Genomic DNA, 17455 nt, shown 5'->3' with positions numbered 1-17455 from the left:
ACGATCCGATTATCGTACGATCGATTCGAAAGCGGTATTTTCCGTACGATTTTCGGATCGGGTGTACAGGGCATTAGTCACCAGATTACTCTTCTGGCCTTTTTTTTTGGGGGGGGGGGGGATATTTATTACAGCAAAAATGAAAAAAAATGTTTTTTTTTTTCAAAATTGTCGCTATTTTTGTGTTTATAGCACAAAAATGTAAAAAAAAGCAGAGGTGATCAAATACCACCAAAAGAAAGTTGTATTTGTGGGGAAAAAAAAGGACGTCAATTTTGTTTGGCTGCTACGTCGCAGGACCGCGCAATTGTCAGTTAAAGCGACGCAGTGCCGAATCGCAAAAAGTGCTCTGGTCAGGAAGGGGGCTGAAGCGGGTTGACATGCAGCTATATACCCGTTTACAGAGTGCCGGTCGGCGCTCACGTGACCCACCGGCTCTCTCCTCTCTCACATGGCAGCTGCAGAGGGCAGGGCTGAGGATCTCCTCCCGACGTCAGTCAGGAGGGGAGGAGGAGAGCGGTCGCCCCCCTGCATCCGTCGTGCGAGAGAGGAGAGAGCCAGCAAGTCACGTGAGCACTGATTGGCGCTCAGTGAACAGGTATATAGCTGCATTTTTGTTTTATAAAGTAGTCACAGGGGGACATTATATGAATTGACTGAGAGGATAATGTAAATGTAACCCTAATTTGAGCAGCAGGAGGGGGGGCAGGCACGGAGCTGACAGGCAGGGAAGGGAGGGGGGAGAAAGGACAGAGGAGAGCTGCAGATGACGGACGCACGTAAACTGACCACGGTGTCAGGGTTCAGCAGCCATTACAAACCGTGGTCAGTTTACAGGGGGAAGGGCAGAACCAGCCAGGAATTTCAGGTGATAGAAAGGGGGCCAAATGACACAACACAAGCACTGCGCTGTACATGCTTTAAAGGAACAGGATCTTTATTTTTTTTTAAGGTTAAACACTTCAAGGGAGAAAAATCTTGCAGAGGTCAAGTGGTTAAAGGACAACAAAAATGTAGTTTACTGCGCTCGCCTGTCCTTCGATGTCGTGGCTGCATTTGTTTTCATTTTTCAGGCTAAGCACATGTTCAGAAAGTACAGAAGCGCAATGTTATCTTTTTTCTGTAAACTACCAGGACCGTCGACCTCCTATGTAATGGAGAGGAACACGACTGCGTGACAACCTTGGCTCCTTCCATCGAGTACAGTGAAAGCGTTGTCACCCCCTGAAAGTTAAGGTGTATAGTGATTGTGAGGATCAGCGGGGGGGGGGGGGCAGCCACTACTTCTAAGCTGCAGCATGTTTTTTTTTTTTTTTTTTTTATAGGTTCGGGTAGGCTTCAAGGACTCTTCCATGCTGGCCTCAGCAAACTCACAGAACGTAAATATTGCAGGGCTGTAAATGATGACCTCATCTGAAATAGGTAATGCTGAGACGGGTTGTTAGGGGGGACACAATGCTATAGATTGCCATTCAGTTCTAGCACTGTCTATGGCAGCACTTTTCCCCATACAACCAGTCCATCTCATCACACCGGACTGGCAATAAAGATTTTTTATTTTTTTTATTGCTACTTTAACCATTTTAAGACCCCGGCCTCTTTTTTTAGATGTGTTGTTTACAAGTTAAAAAAGTTTTTTTTTTTGCTAGAAAATTACTTAGAACCCCCCAAACATTATACATTTTTTTTCTAACACCCTAGAGAATAAAATGGCGGTCATTGCAATACTTTTTGTCACACCGTATTTGCGCACTTAAAAAAAAATAAGAAAATGGTACAGTTAGCACAATTTTTTTTTTATATTGTGAAAGATGATGTTACATCAAGTTAATTGATACCCAACATGTCACGCTTCAAAATTGCGCCCGCTCGAGGAATGGCGACAAACTTGCCCTTAAAAATCTCCATAGGCGGCGTTTAAAAAATTCTACCGGTTGCATGTTTTACGTTACACAGGGGGTCTAGGGCTAGAATTATTGCTCTCGCTCTACCGATTGCAGCGAAACCGCACATGTGTGCTTTGAACAGGGGCGGACTGACAACTAATGGGGCCCCCGGGCAATAGAAGCTCATGGGGCCCCCTTGGGCGCCACACCTTGCCAGGGAGACAAGGGGGGGAGCACACAGGGGGAAACTGGAGGGAGAACGCAGACGCACTCACACAAACACAGGGAGACACACACACACCACACACAGGGGGACACACTCTCACACAGAGAGACACACACACGGGGACACTCACACACCACACACGGGGGGGGGGGACACACACAGGGGGATACACTCACGCACACACACACAGGGGGACACGCACACACACACAGGGGGGGGAGGACACACTCTCACACACACACACAGGGGGACACACTCTCTCACACAGGGGGACACACTCTCACACACACGGGGGGGGGGACACTCACACGGGGGGGGACACACTCTCTCAAATACACACACTCACACACACACAGGAAAATTTACTCACACACACACACACATATACGGGGACACTCACACACACACATATATACGGGGACACTCACACTCACACACGCGGACACACACACACACACACACACGGGGACACTCACACACATACGGGGACACACACACACGGGAGGGCACAGGGGGACACACACAGGGGAGGACACACACAGGGGAGGACACACACACACGGGGGGGACACACACGGGGGATCCGGGGCCCCATGCATCTGTACCGCCACCCCCCCCATCACTTGTGGCAGGCCCAGGCTTCACTTACCGGCGGATGCCGATAATACTTTTAATGGCGCAGCTCCCCACTGGCCCCTGCACTCTTCTGCGTGCCCATATCTCATGCCGATTACAATACGGCTAACTCCGCGCTGCTCCCCGCCGGCCCCTCCTTCCCAGGTGCTTGTACTGTATGCGTTGTGACATCACCTGGGACGGATGGGAGGGAAGGAGGGGCCGGCGGGGAGCAGCGCGCCGTATTGTAATCGGCATGATCGCGGCATGTGATACGGGCACAGCCGCTTCAAGTGGCCGAGACCAGGCCCCTAATGACCTCGGGCGGCGTCAGTCCGCCCCTGGCTTTGAACACCGTTTACGTATGCGCTTGCTTCTGCATGCAAGCTCGGCGGGACGTGTTTAAAAACATTTTTCTTTCTTCTTTATTTTACCTTTTATTTTTACACTGTTTTAAAAATAAAAAAATTGTGCCACTTTTATTCCTATTACAAGGAATGTAAACATCCCCTGTAAAAAAGCATGACAGGACCTCTTAAATATGAGATCTGGGGTCAAAAAGACCTCGGATCTCATATTTACACTAAAATGCAAAAAAATAAAAAATATTGTAAAAAAAAAAAAAAATTTTTTAAATAAAATGGCCCTTTAAGAGCTATGAGCAGAAGTGACGTTATGACGTCGCTTCCGCCCTGCGGTGTCATGGAGACGGGTGAGGGCCATATTGCCCTCACTCGTCTCCATGCACAACACTGAGGAGGATCCAATCGCCTCTGCTGCAGGCCAACGGCTCCGGCAAGCGGTGGAGGGCACCGGAATCGTGGCGGGAGGGGGGCCCTCTCCCACGCCGATAAAAGTGATCTCACTGCGAATCCGCCGTAGAGACCACTTTTATCTTGTACCAGACCGCCGGCCGAGCACAGAGATACCGGGGTTATGGAAGCTAGCTGCTGCCATAACAATATCCGCCCCCAAAGTAGGGATGTACATGGGCACGCAGCGGTCTGGAAGTGGTTAACCGCTTCAGCCCCAGAAGATTTTGCCCCATTCCTAAACAGAGCACTTTTTTTTGAGATTTGGCACTGTCACTTTAACTGACAATTGCGTGGTTGTGCGACAATTTAAAAAAAAAAAAAAAAAAAAAAGCTATATTTTTTACCATAATAAGAGCTGGTTCACACAGGGGCAACCCGGGATCCGACTTCAGGTCGCCCCAAGTCGCACTGTTGAGAAAATCAATGGTAGTGAATGGAGCCGTCTTAATGTACTCTACAGCAGTCACTCCAACTTCAAAAAAGGTTCCTGTACTTCAAACCGACTTCTAGGCGACTGGTACCCATTGGTTTCAATGGAAGTCGCCTCCGAGTCAGATCTCCATCTATATTGAAGCGACAATGTCGCCTCTCTAATATTAAAAACCGGCACGGGTTCCCCCTCCAAGGGCAAACCAGGCCCTTAGGTCTGGTATGGATTTTAAGGGGAACCCCCTACACCGAAAAAACAGTGTGGGGGTTCCCCCAAAGTCCATACCAGACGAGCGAGCGCGCCCCCCCCCCTCCTGAACCGTACCAGGCCGCATGCCCTGAACATGGGGGGGTGGGTGCTTTGGGGAAGAGTGCCCTGCGGCACCTCCACCCCCAAAGCACCTTGTCCCCATGTTGATGAGGACAAGGGCCTCTTCCCAACAACCCTGGCCGTTGGGGTCTGCGGCCGGGGGGGCTTATCAGGATTCCCCTTTAATAAGGGGACCCCCAGATCCCAGCCCCCCCACCCTATGTGAATGAGTATGAGGTGCATTGTACCCCTACCCATTCACCTGGGGGGAAAAAAAAGTGTTAATAAAAAAAAAAACACTAGACAGGTTTTTAAAGTAATTTATTAGTCAGCTCCGGGGGTCTTATTCTGACTTCGGTGGTCTCTTCAGACTCCACCACCCTCTCTGGCCTCTTCTCCCGTTCTTCTGCCGGGCTCCTCCGCTATCTTCTTCCAGTGCTTTTGCTAGTGGTGGCCCGGTCTTCTCCATCATCCTTCCCTCTTCTTCCGATGTTGACACGACTCTCTCTCCCACTGTAATGCCATGTGCGAGATGACTTATATAGGCATGGGGCGTGGTCACCGGGTGATGTCACACGGTGACCCCACCCCTTATGACATCACAGTCCCAGGGTATTCTGGGACTGTGAGGTCATAAGGGGCGGGGTTGGGCTACCACTCACACGACACTGAGCAGTGATCTCTGTCATGTCACTAGGCAGAATGGGGGAAATGCCTTGTTTACATAGGCTTCTCCCCGCTCTGTGACACGATCGCCGGACATCGAGGACGTGGGTCCCGCAGGCACGCGCCTGCTAGCCCTGCCAATTAAAGGGGATGTACAGATACGCCCATTTGCCTACCGCTGCCATTGTGTCAACCTATATCGGTGTGCAGCGGTCGGCAAGTGGTTAACTGGGAATTGCGTAGTCACGCAACACAGTAAATTAAATTTATATCTTTTTTTTTTCTCACACAAATAAAGCTTTCTTTCAGTGGTATTTGATCACTATTGTGTTTTATTTTTATTATATAAAATATATACATTTTGAAAAAACAAACAAACACGATTTCCTAAATTTATGCCAAAATGTCTTCTGCCACAGGGGCAGATTACAGCGGGAGTCTGCCTGCTTATCATGGAATCTGTCCCTGCTGATGACAAGTCCATGTCCCCTCCGCTTATGCAGAGCGGACACAGACACAGCCCGCTCGCCTGTCACATTTGTTTGTTTTCATTTGGGTAGACTATACAATACAATCTATTTGCTTCCTTGTAAAAAAAAGAGTACTTACATGTAAACACTGTTTATTTATTGTTACCTATGGTTTTCATTGTAATGTCCACAGATGGGAATGTAATGCATCATGAGCCCCTGAGGAAAAGGTTAAATATCTCTGGACAACCTTAAAACGCGTCGGACCTCTGTTGGTTCCAGCATTGATCTGTGATCAACAACGGTGGTGTTATCATCCCCAATATGCTGTTTTAGAAATACTGGAATTTGTTGTATCTTTTAGTAATTGAATGTAGATAGAATGTCGGCAGGTGTAAAATGGACATATATACATAGTCACCCGCTACTCCATAGAGTGCAATGCATGGTCCGATTGGATCTGCCTAAAAAAAAAAAAAAAAACTGACAGACTTGATTGGTCCACCCATGTTAACCCTCAATCACATAGGCTGAGTATTCTCAGACTCTGGGGGCATTCCCAAGCAATGAATGAGAAGGGTGAAAAAAAAAAACAAGGCCGCGTCAACAGACCCAACTTTCTGCTGCCAAAAGCTGTATCCACAGAGGATTTGCCATCTACCTGTCATAACTAGAAGTCATCAACAGAAGACCAGGTGGCAGGCCTCGAAGGCTAGGTTCACACTCTTGTGAATTGGATGCGGAGAACCCCCGCGTCCAATTTGCAATAGCGGGAGATTTTGACCGGCTCTCTATGGAGCCGGTTCACATACGGTTGTGCTCATAAGTTTACACACCCTGGCAGAATTTATGCTTTCTTGGCCATTTTTCAGAGAATATGAATGCGAACGCAAAAACTTTTGATTCACTCATGGTTAATAAATGGCTTCAGCCAAACACTATCGATCAAATGTGTTTACTTTTTTAATCGCAACAGAAACTACCCAAATGACCCTGATGAAAAGTTTACACACCCTGGTGCTTTTGGCCTGATAACATGCACACAAGTTGACACAAAGGGGTTTGAATGGTTATTAAAAAGGTAACCATCCTCCCCTGCGATCCGTTTGTAATTAGTGTGTGTATATAAAAAGGGTCCATGAGTTTCTTGACTCCTGACAGACCCTTGCATCTTTCATCCAGTGCTGCACTGGACGTTTCTGGATTCTGAGTCATGGGGAAAGTAAAAAAAAAAAAATGGTCAAAAGGATCTGCAGGAAAAGGTAGTTGACCTGTATAAAACAGGAAAGGGATATAAAAAGATATCCAAGGAATTGAGAATGCCAATCAGCAGTGTTCAAAATCTAATCAAGAAGTGGAAAATGAAGGGTTCTGTTGAAACCAAACCACGGTCAGGAAGACCAACTAAAATTTCAGCCACAACTGCCAGGAAAATTGTCCGGGATGCAAAGAAAAACCCGACAAATAACTTGAGGTGAAAAACAGGACTCTCTGAAAACATGTGGTGTGGTTGTTTTAAGATGCACAATAAGGAGGCATTTATGGGCTGCATGGTCAAGATGCCAGAAGAAAAGCATTACTACACAAATGCCACAAAGTATCCCGCTTACAATAAGCCAAACAGCACAGAGACAAGCCTCAAACCATCTGGCACAAAGTCATTTGGAGTGATAAAATTTAGTTTTTGGCCACAACCATAAACGCTACGTTTGGAGAGAAGTGTCAACAAGGCCTATGATTCCTATCGTGAAACACAGAGGTGGATCGCTGATGTTTTGGGGATGTGTGAGCTACAAAAGGCACAGGAAATTTGGTTAAAATTGTTGGCAAGGTGAATGCATTATGTTATGAAAAAATACTGGAGGAACATTTGCATTCATCAGCCAGGAAGCTGTGCATGGGACGTACTTAGACATTCCAACATGACAATGATCCAAAACACAAGGCCAAGGTGACCTGTCATTGGCTACAGCAGAATAAAGTGAAGGTTCCGGAGTGTCCATCTCAGTCTCCTGACCTCAATATCATTGAGCCACTCTTGGGAGATGCACGTGCAGTTCATGCAACACAGCCCAAGAATGTACGGGAACTGGAGGCTTTTTGCAAAGAGGAATGGGCAGATTTACCATCCAAGATAAAGAGCCTCATCCACAAAAGACTTCAAGCTGTCAATGTTGTTAAAGGGGGCAATACACAATATTAAGAACTGGGGTATGTAAACTTTTGATTAGGGTAATTTGGGTAGTTTCTGTTACGCATATGATTTAAAAAAAGAGTAAACACAGTTGATCGATAATAAATGGCTTCAGCCAAACACTGACCATGAAAGAAAAGTTTTTGTGTTACTCATATTCTCTGAAAAATGGCCAAGAAATCATAAATTCTGGCAGGGTGTGTAAACTTATGAGCACAACTGTAGCTCCACTGCGAATTTGCACAGGGTCCCAGTGCGTCTTTTGGTCCGTATTCAGCCAAAAATTCAGGTTGAAAGCTAACCTGAAATGATGAACGGGGACGCACCGGACGCCTGATTGTGAGCGGCATACGAAGATAGTGTGAACGCAGCCTAAAAGCTGGCAACAGCAGCTTATTGTCAGAGAGTGCCCAGGAAAATCCCACCAAGCTGGTGTAATAAGTATGTATTAAGTGCAGGAGGCGTTTTATCATTCCCAAATGGAGTATCTTGAAGCAGGATGTCTCTTGAAAGGTCTTGAGCTTTGGACAAATAGGCAGCCCGTCTTCCCGAAAGAAGCTGTATCTTTTAGGTAACACTCTGATGGCTCTGACCACGTTCACACAGTGAAGAGCAATCACCTTTGAGTGCTTGGGAGCAGGGCACAAGGAAAGAAGAACTAGGTCTTTGTTGAGGTGGAACGCTGATACCACCATAGGAAGAAAAAGGGGAGTGGGGGTCCTGGATGCAAGACTACTTTAGCCTTGTGAAGAAATGAGAAATAACTCCTTACAAGAGAGAGCCAACTCACTCTTGGACATGTCTGACAGATGTGATAGCCACCAAGATGTATACCTTTCAGGAGAGATTCAAAGGAGAGTTCTCTGATGGGTTCAAAGGCTGCTTTCTCTGCAGGGCAGGGAGAACCAGACTGCGGTTGTAAGGAAGTACAGGGTACTGTGATGACAGCTTGATCCAGGAAACACCTTCAGCAAAGGTTTTTGTCAAGGCCGAAAACCTGCCCTTTAAAATACTTCAGGCCAACTCCGCCATGGCCAGACCGAAGCCCAATGGTGCGAAAGATGGAAGATTGTCAAAACAAGCTCTGTAAAAACCATTTGCTATATAAACAAAACCTATGAATATATGAACTGAATGGATATTGCTTACGAGATCTATTATGTGTGTGGATAATAAGGTTAATAAGGTGTGATAAGAAAATACTTCAGGCCAAGTTCTGATTGTAGGAAGGCCAAAAGGCCAGAGCAATCTGGGGGGGGGAAAGAAGGGCCCATGTTTAAAGAATTTCCAGGTACGATAATAGATCTTTCTGGGAGTAGCTTTCCTTGCTTTTAGCAATGTAGGTCAAACTCCGAGACATCTCTGTCCTTCAAAATCTAAGCTCCAAAAGCAATGTCATTAACCACCTGACCACCCCCCCAGGTCAGTTGACATTTCTCTAATATTGTAAAAAAATGATTTTTTTATTTATTTAGAAAATAACCAACTTCGAACCCTCAAATCTTTTATATATTTTTTTTTTTTTTAAGCGCAGGCCCTGGACCATAAACCGGTGGATATTGCAATTTTTTTAAAATCACACAATATTTGCACAGAAGGTTAAGCGCAAATTTTCAGGAAAATAAAAATAAAAAATTAAATGAATTTTAGTAAACGCAATATAATACCCACTTGTTTACTAAACTATAAAAGATGCCAAGTAAAGAGATACCAAACACGTCATGCTTTAAAATTGCGCACGCCCATGGAATGGTGACAAACTACAATACTCTAAATTATCAATAGGTGATGCTTTAAAAGCCTTTACAAGTTACCAGTTTGGGCTGCTTTCACACTGCGGCGGTCTGAGTATTAGCGGTAAGGCTGCATTCGCGTAGCGTAGCGGTTTCAAGCATTTTTTTACCGTGATTTTGTGCAGGGCAAAAGGTCACCAATGTTAAAAGAAGAAAAACGCCCAAATCTGCTCAATTCGAGCGACAAAAAAAAGGGTCCGGAACTTGTTTGAGCTTCAGGCGACATGGAGTGGAGATGTGAACCATCTCCATTGAGAATAATAGAATTTTTCCCCTCTATCGTTTTGTAGCTTCAGGCTTCAAGCTACAAAACGCTCAGGTGTGAATGGGGTCTTAAGCACCACTTGTTTTAGTGCGGTTATAGCTTTGGCGCTGCTATTCGGGTGGGAGCAGGGCGCTTTTTAACCCACCCAAGGAGGAGTTAAAAGCACCCATGTTGCGGAGCTTCCGAAGCAGTTTTCAGCCGCTATGGAAGCGCTGCCCATTGATTCCAATGGGCAGCGGCATCTGTGTATACAACCCTCCCAAACCACCCGAAAGATGCTGCTTGCAGGACTTTTTTTTTTCTAACGTCCTGCAAGTGCACCGCCCCGGTATGAAAGCACTCCGGCTTTCACACTGGGGTAGCAGAGAAGGCAGTTTTCAGTCGCTATTTCTAGCATTATAACGCCTGAAAGCAGCCCCAGTGTGAAAGGGGTCTTAGAGATACACAGGTGGTCTGGTGCTTGAATTATTGCTCTGACGTTCGCAGCAATATCTCACATGTGGTATAATAGCCGGTATGTGTGTGGGACTGACGTGCGTGTACACATATTGCACGTTAGCACAGAGGGTGCTTACATTTTTTTTTTCTTCACTTTATTTAAAAAAAAGAATTTAAATCAACGTTATTGCTAACACAAGGGCTGAACATTTCCCCCCCCCCCCCCCGTTGTGATAGCACAAACCACAACAGGTCCTCTTGCTGGAGAGATCTGGAGTCTAGGAGACCCAACTGTCTTCTCTGGTCTCCAAAGTAGCCAATCGAACAGATCGATTTGATCAGCTGCTTTACAAGCCAGTAACGACTTGTAAAAAAAAAAAAAACAGAAGTGAGGAAATCCTTGTTTCCGGTTTCTGCTTTCAAAAAAGGGTCAGAAAAACGAAGCAACTCTCCCTCTGTCTAGTGCACTAGATGCAGGGGGGGAAGTTGGCAATTGGATCACTTTCACATTGTGAGACTCTCTGGCTAAACAAATAGGATCATGGCTGTAGATGCAACCATGATCATGGTATGACCACCTTAATATGAGGCCAATAATATATATATATATATATATATATATATATATATATTATATCTATCTATCTCTTTCTCTCAAGTGGTATTAAGGTGTTTAAAGCCAGTGACCAAGGCTTGCCATATACTGGTCAAACTTTTTTTTTTGTTCAACCAGCAGGCTTAACGAAAACAACCGAATAGACTCCGCCCCCCCCCCCCCATCCACACATTTGAGGGGGGCGGAAGAATTCTCTCTGCTGCACTATTGTATTCTGCCAGCAGGGGGACTCCTCCGCTGTCAGAAAACAGATCAGTGCTGCTGCCACTGATCAAGTGTCTTTTTTCCCTCCCCAAAGTCCATTCAGCTGAAGTTGATCGATAGAGCGTCAGCGGCCACATATGGATCAAAATCCGCCTGGTCCCTGCTGATTCGTCAAAAATTTCTATGCATCTATAGCCACCATTAGAAGCAGGCTGGAACAGTGGACCCCGAGACAGCAGGTCTTTTCTGTTGAGAAGAGGGGTCATTTCTTAGAAGTCCGAGTATGTCTGTGTACCAGGTTCTTCTGGGCCAGTTTGGTGCAAAACGAATTGTTGGTTTCTCACTCTATTTTGCAAAGTAGTCAACGCAGAATGCACACTGGAGGGAAAACACAGGTTAGCAGAGGATGCTGGCTCCTAGCTACAAACAGGGGTAACTTCTTGAACATAGAGGCCAGGATAACCACATTATGGGGCCCACCATCACAAACATCAGATTGAAGAGGTTTGGGTGTAGGGCCCATCCTGCTTGGTCCAGGTGTTGAAGACTGAGGTAACCCACCTTCCAATAGTCCACTTCCAGGATGTGAACAGCAGAGATTGCTGGGCAGCATTTCTCTGTCCATGAACTTAATTGGCCATGCTTCCATCTAGACCACATGACCCCCAGCACTCTGCTGGTGGTTGATTTAAGCTACAGCCGTGGCATTGTCTGAAATAACACTGATCGGGAGTCCCTAAAGAAGAGGGGACGATTGGTGCAGAGCCAAGAGCGCCAAGATTTTGGTGGGGAGCTTGGCTTTCTTAGGTGACCATGCAAGATCTGATGCCCAAGTATTCCAGGCAAAGGGAAGGTTGGAGAGTTGAATTGGCTACCCAACCAAAAGGCTGAAGTATTTAAACATCTGTGGACATTAGAAGATGGAAGGGAGAAGAGTCCTTCAGAAGGTGGTCATCTAGATACCGTGAACTGAATGCCCCAAGCTCCCAAGAGAACATGAAAGGGTGCAAGTACCTTTGTGAATATTCTGGGAACAGATGATAAACCAAAAGGCAATGTAACTGCAAGTGTTAGTCCCCTACTGCGGAGAGCAGAAAGCACTGATAAAGTGGGTAAACAGGAATATGCAGATAAGCATCATGGTTGTCTACCGATGCCAGGTATTCCATTTGTCTCAGAGAGGTGACAACTGACCTATCAGATTCCATAGAAAACTTTGGAACCTAAAAAGGTACTTGTTTAGGTATTTTAGGTCAAGGATAGGAGGATACCTCCCATTGGGTTTTGGTACGGTGAACAGGTTTGAATAGGATCCCTTGATCCTATCCTCCAGAGAGATCAGAACCACTGCTCCCTGGGACAGGAGGTGGTCCAGGACAGTCTGTAAATTTGGTTGTCCCCAAGGCGCTCCAACAGATCAGGTTTTCAGGCTGTCCATTATTTTGCACAGGTGATTTGATCAGTTTCACTGCCTTAGTATTTACCACAGCCATTTCATCTGAGGGTAATCCTGAAAACACGAACCGTTGGGGCACCTTAAGGACTGGAGTTGAGAAACACTTATTTATAGCCTCACCAACAGTGTTAGGTCAGCTAGGTCACTACCGTTTGTCTCCTAGTCTGGACAGGTTTGGTGGTGTAACTATTCTTCTGCTCACGGTTCTCTTTGCTGGAGAGGAAGCTGTACATGAGAGATCTAGTAATATTCATTTTGCCTAATCAATTCCTGTGCTTAGTTTCTTTTGTTTTGTAGCCTCACTAGCAGTGTGAGGTCAATTAAGGCACTGCTGTCCGACTCCTATTCTGACCAGGTTTGGGGATGTAACTACTTTGCTGCTCACTGTTCTCCTTGCTGGAGAGAAAGCTGTACTTCAGGGACATGCAGGAAAAGTCTTCTGCTTCATCCATTTTGTGGATCTGTGCTTCCATCACATCTCCTGCTGCTTTAATATCAAAAATATTCATCAGTTACCAGTCAGTATGATATGGGGAAGCAAAGCCCTGCTCATCTACCAAGATGGCCACCACACAGACACGCAGTGCAGAACAAGGCATGGTAAAGTCAGTGTGGAAATGAACTGCAGGGAGACCACAGGCAATACTGGTGACTACCCTTTTGTTCCTCATGTGTGAGTAAAGGTTTAGGTCTTTACTTTTAAAGCAGATGCAAACGCAATGAAATTGTCACTTGTAGTTCCTGAACTTTTACTTGTTGCTGAAAATGTATTCTATACATCAGAACTTAATAAGCTTCTCCCCAGTGCAACGTCCGCTCCACCCCCTTTCCACAACCAAATATGGGTCAGCTAATCAAATATTTGTACTGTTAAGCCCCTTCCCAGAGTCCCCCACGACCCACTTCAAAGAAGGGGGTGGATCTCAATGAATATAGATTGGCTAACCAAATATTTGTAACTATAAGCACCTCCCCAGAACGGACCCAAACCACCAAATAGTACAAAGATCTCCAAACTATGGTCCTCAGCTGTTGAGGAACTTTTTGTCCTATGAGTCACTGTAAAACACTGACATTCACAGACATGACAAGGCATGATGGGAAGTCTAGTCCCTTTACAACTGGAGGACCATAGTTTGGAGACCCCCTGAAACAGAGGTTGGATATCCAAATATTTGTAACTATAAGCCCTTCCCCAGAACAGACCCAAACAAAGAATTACTTCCATGAGATCCACCCTCTTCTCCGATCAAATATAGGTTGGCTAACCAAATATTTGTAACTATAACCTCCCCCCCCTCCCCAGAACCAACCCAAAGACTTAATTGAGCTCCTCCTCCTTCCTTTACCAAATATAGATTGGCTAACAAAATATAACCAAGTCCCTCCTCAGAACGGATCCAAAGACTTACTTCATTGAGCTTCACCCCCTTCTTCGACTAAACATAGGTTGGCTAACCAAATATTGGTAACTATAAGCCCCGCCCCAGAACAGACCCAAACAACGACTTCATTGAGCTCCACCCCCTTCTTCGACCAAATATAGGTTGGCAAACAAATTATTTGTAACTATAAGCCCCTCCCAAGAACACATGCAAATAGACTCACTTCCTTGAGCTCCACCCCTTCTTAGACCAAACAGGTTGGCTAACCATATATTTTTTTTAAGCCCCACCCCAGAACAGACCCAAAGACTTACTTCATTGGGTTTCACCCTCTTTCACACGCAAAATATAGGTTGGCTAACCAAATATTTCGAACTATAAGCCCCTCCCCAGAACTGACCCAAATGACTTCATTAAGCTCCGCCCTTTTTTCACGCTCAAATATAGGTTTGCCAAAGAGATGCAGCCACAGCAGATTTTTTTTTTTTTTTTAAAAGAGGACATTTTGAAAACTGCGACTTTACAGACAGGATTTCTATAGAACATTTTATTTATTTTTCACTTTTTCTTCTTTTCTGCCAAAAAAACAAAAAACAAAAAAGACCTACAAATGTTTTTTTTTTCTCTTTTCCCAGAAACCGTTTAAATAAGAAAAAAAAAAAAAAAAAAAAAAAAACAACAATAAAAAATAAAGACACATAGGATGAAGAAGGGGGCGTAACATAGTCTGAGAAAAGTTTTTCGGCAGGACACAGACACAAGACTGTCTGCAGAGACGAGAAGGAAACCCTTGGGAACGGGCATTTAGAAAACCCCCCCGCGACTCCATAAAACAATGTACAAGTGGAGGCTGAAAAAGCCTTGGTGTAGAGTGAGGGGGTTGTCCCCTCACAGTACGGGCACAGAGCGGGGCAGTGATAGATCACGGAGAGCCCCTCTGTCATAATACCACGGGACTCTGGCTCAGTCCGGACGCTCGGGCCGGGTTACTTCTCTTCACGCGGTTAGCTTACAATGACACAGTTCCTTGTACATCTGGCGCCTCAGTTTAGGCATGTCTTGCTGGCCGAAGGAAAATGGCAGCTCCAGTGCCAGGAACTTGCAGTACTGCAAAGACAAAGAAACAGGACATGAGAGCAGCCATTCTCCCCACTGACCACCATTGTAAGGCCACCCTTCTCAGAAAAACCCTTTGTTACTGACCATCTATATATAAAGGCTCTCCTATATTGGCCACCTATTCAATTATATAAGGCCCTGCTCCATAGACAACCTCTACATCACCTAAGACAACCCTTCTCTGACCACCTATAGTAGGATGGACCTTCTCCACCAACCATCTACATAGGTCTTTTCTCCATTGACCGCCTACATAAAAAGGTCCTTCTCCTCTAAGACTACCTATACAAGATGAACTTTCTCCACTGACCAACTCTACAGCACCTATATAAGACAACCATTTTCTGCTGACTACCTACTGTATATAATATGGACCTTTACTACTGGCTAGCTATATAAAAAGGATGTTCTCCATTGACAACCTATACAAAAAGGACTTTTCCCACCAACCATCTCCAGACCTATACAAGAAAGTCCTTCTCTTCTGACCATTGCTACATCTATATCAGAAAATCTCTCTCTGCTGACCACGGTATACATCTATATAAAGACCTCCTCCATTGACCACACATAAGGACCTTCACCACTAATCACCTATATTTCTACACAAGGCGGCCCTTCCGCACTCACCACGTGGACAAGACGGTCAATGGTGGACAAGGTGGTCCCTCTCCACTGGCCACCTCTACACCCATATAAGAAGCCCACTTTGTAATGACCTTATATATACACACACACCTATACAGAAAATGTTGTGGTATAGAGTAGCCCTGTGTGTCACATTATTTTATTTTTACACCCACAACTTACTGTTTATATTAAAACATGGTGAGCTGTAGAAATCAGGGGTTCCATCTCAACAAGGCGGCTCTTTGCTGACCACCTATATAAAAAGGTCCTTCTCCGCCATACAACTCTACCAGATGGACCTTCTCCGCCATACAACCCTACCAGACGGACCTTCTCCGCCATACAACCCTACCAGACGGACCTTCTCCGCCATACAACCCTACCAGACGGACCTTCTCCGCCATACAACCCTACCAGACGGACCTTCTCCGCCATACAACCCTACCAGACGGACCTTCTCCGCCATACAACCCTACCAGACGGACCTTCTCCGCCATACAACTCTACCAGACGGACCTTCTCCGCCATACAACTCTACCAGACGGACCTTCTCCGCCATACAACTCTACCAGACGGACCTTCTCCGCCATACAACCCTACCAGACGGACCTTCTCCGCCATACAACTCTACCAGACGGACCTTCTCCGCCATACAACTCTACCAGACGGACCTTCTCCGCCATACAACTCTACCAGATGGACCTTCTTCGCAGACCAACTATACAAGAAGGCCCTTCTTAATTGACCACCTACACGCCTATAAAAAAAAAAAACCAGCTGTTCTCCATTGACCACCTATATAAGAAAGCCTCTCTATTAATAACCTAAACAAATATACAATAAACGTCTCCACTGATGCCCAATATAAGGGAGCATTTCATGGAGCACTACTTCGAGAAGCCCCTGTTCCATTAACCAGTGGAAGATGGCACATCACTGAAAATCAGTGTAATGGTGGCTATTCCACTAATCATTTAACAGGCATTTCTTTACTACAACTTTCACCAACCGCTTTAATTGTTTGGCCATTTGTTTCACTTCATTACAGTTACTAAAAAAGATGTTGTGGTTATCAAGCAGCTCTAGGTGTCAAATATGCCAAGTGAGTCACATTACCTACTAAATAATTTCTTATGTCCACAACTTAAGTGTTTATGCTAATGTGCCATGAGATGTAGAAACCAGGGATCCCTGAGGCTTGACATTTAATTCAAGAGCTCCTCTGTAAATGATTGAGAAAGGCTGGTAAATTTATGCAACGTTTGATTGTAAGCGCTAACGAACAGGGCACTCCGATTCCTTTTGTACCAAATTGTATTGATACTGTAATGTCTACCTTCATTTTGTAAAGCTCTGCGCAAACAGTTGGCGCTATATAAACTGTATAATATTTTACAGAGATCACAGAGAGGGGTCGTAATGTGGTGTGCTGGTCTTGGGAAGGGAATGATCTAAAGAGGGAATAGGAGAAGAGGGTTGTAATGTGGTGTGCTAGTCTTGGAAAGGGTAGGGAAGGGAATGATCTAAAGGGGGGAATAGGAGAGTGTTCTAATGTGGTGTGCTGGTCTTGGAGAGTGTAGGGAAGGGAATTAAGGGGAGAAATAGGAGGAGAGGGCCATAATGTGGTGTGATGGTCTTGGGAAGGGTAAGGAAGGGCAGAAAATGGTATGAGGTGAGGAATAGTGGGAGAGCGTAGGGAAGGGAATGATCTAAAGGGGGGGAATAGGAGGAGAGGATCGTAATGTGGTGTGCTGGTCTTGGAAACAGTAGGGAGTGAAATGGTATTAAGGGGGGGGGGGGCATAATGTGGTGTGCTGTCTTGGAAAAGGAAGGGAAGGGAAGAGGAGAGGGTCATAATGTGGTGTGCTGTCTTGGAAAGGGCAGGGAAGGGAAGAGGAGAGGGTCATAATGTGGTGTGCTGGTCTCAAAAAGGCAATGG

The 17455-nt window shown here is 45.5% G+C and overlaps 1 protein-coding gene across 2 annotated transcripts in view; it reads right to left on the bottom strand.

Annotated features, from left to right (window-relative positions):
- Window positions 1–14299: 14299 nt before the first annotated feature.
- Window positions 14300–17455, bottom strand: part of LOC143961906 (sentrin-specific protease 3-like) — a 47945-nt gene continuing 44789 nt past the window's right edge. For both annotated transcript variants that reach the window (XM_077471239.1, XM_077471240.1), the window contains exon 11: window positions 14300–14874. In XM_077471239.1, coding sequence (XP_077327365.1) covers window positions 14764–14874 — 111 coding nt within the window. In that variant the 3' untranslated portion in view covers window positions 14300–14763. The remainder of the gene's footprint in view (window positions 14875–17455) is intronic.

Source organism: Lithobates pipiens, unplaced genomic scaffold (assembly GCF_037356315.1).
Source record: "Lithobates pipiens isolate NorthernLeopardFrog02 unplaced genomic scaffold, aLitPip1_a1.2 Scaffold_8, whole genome shotgun sequence".
In the NCBI taxonomy this organism is placed as follows: Eukaryota; Metazoa; Chordata; class Amphibia; order Anura; family Ranidae; genus Lithobates; species Lithobates pipiens.
The sequence above is the reverse complement of the archived record's forward strand: the minus strand, read 5'-3'. Positions and strand labels throughout refer to the sequence as shown.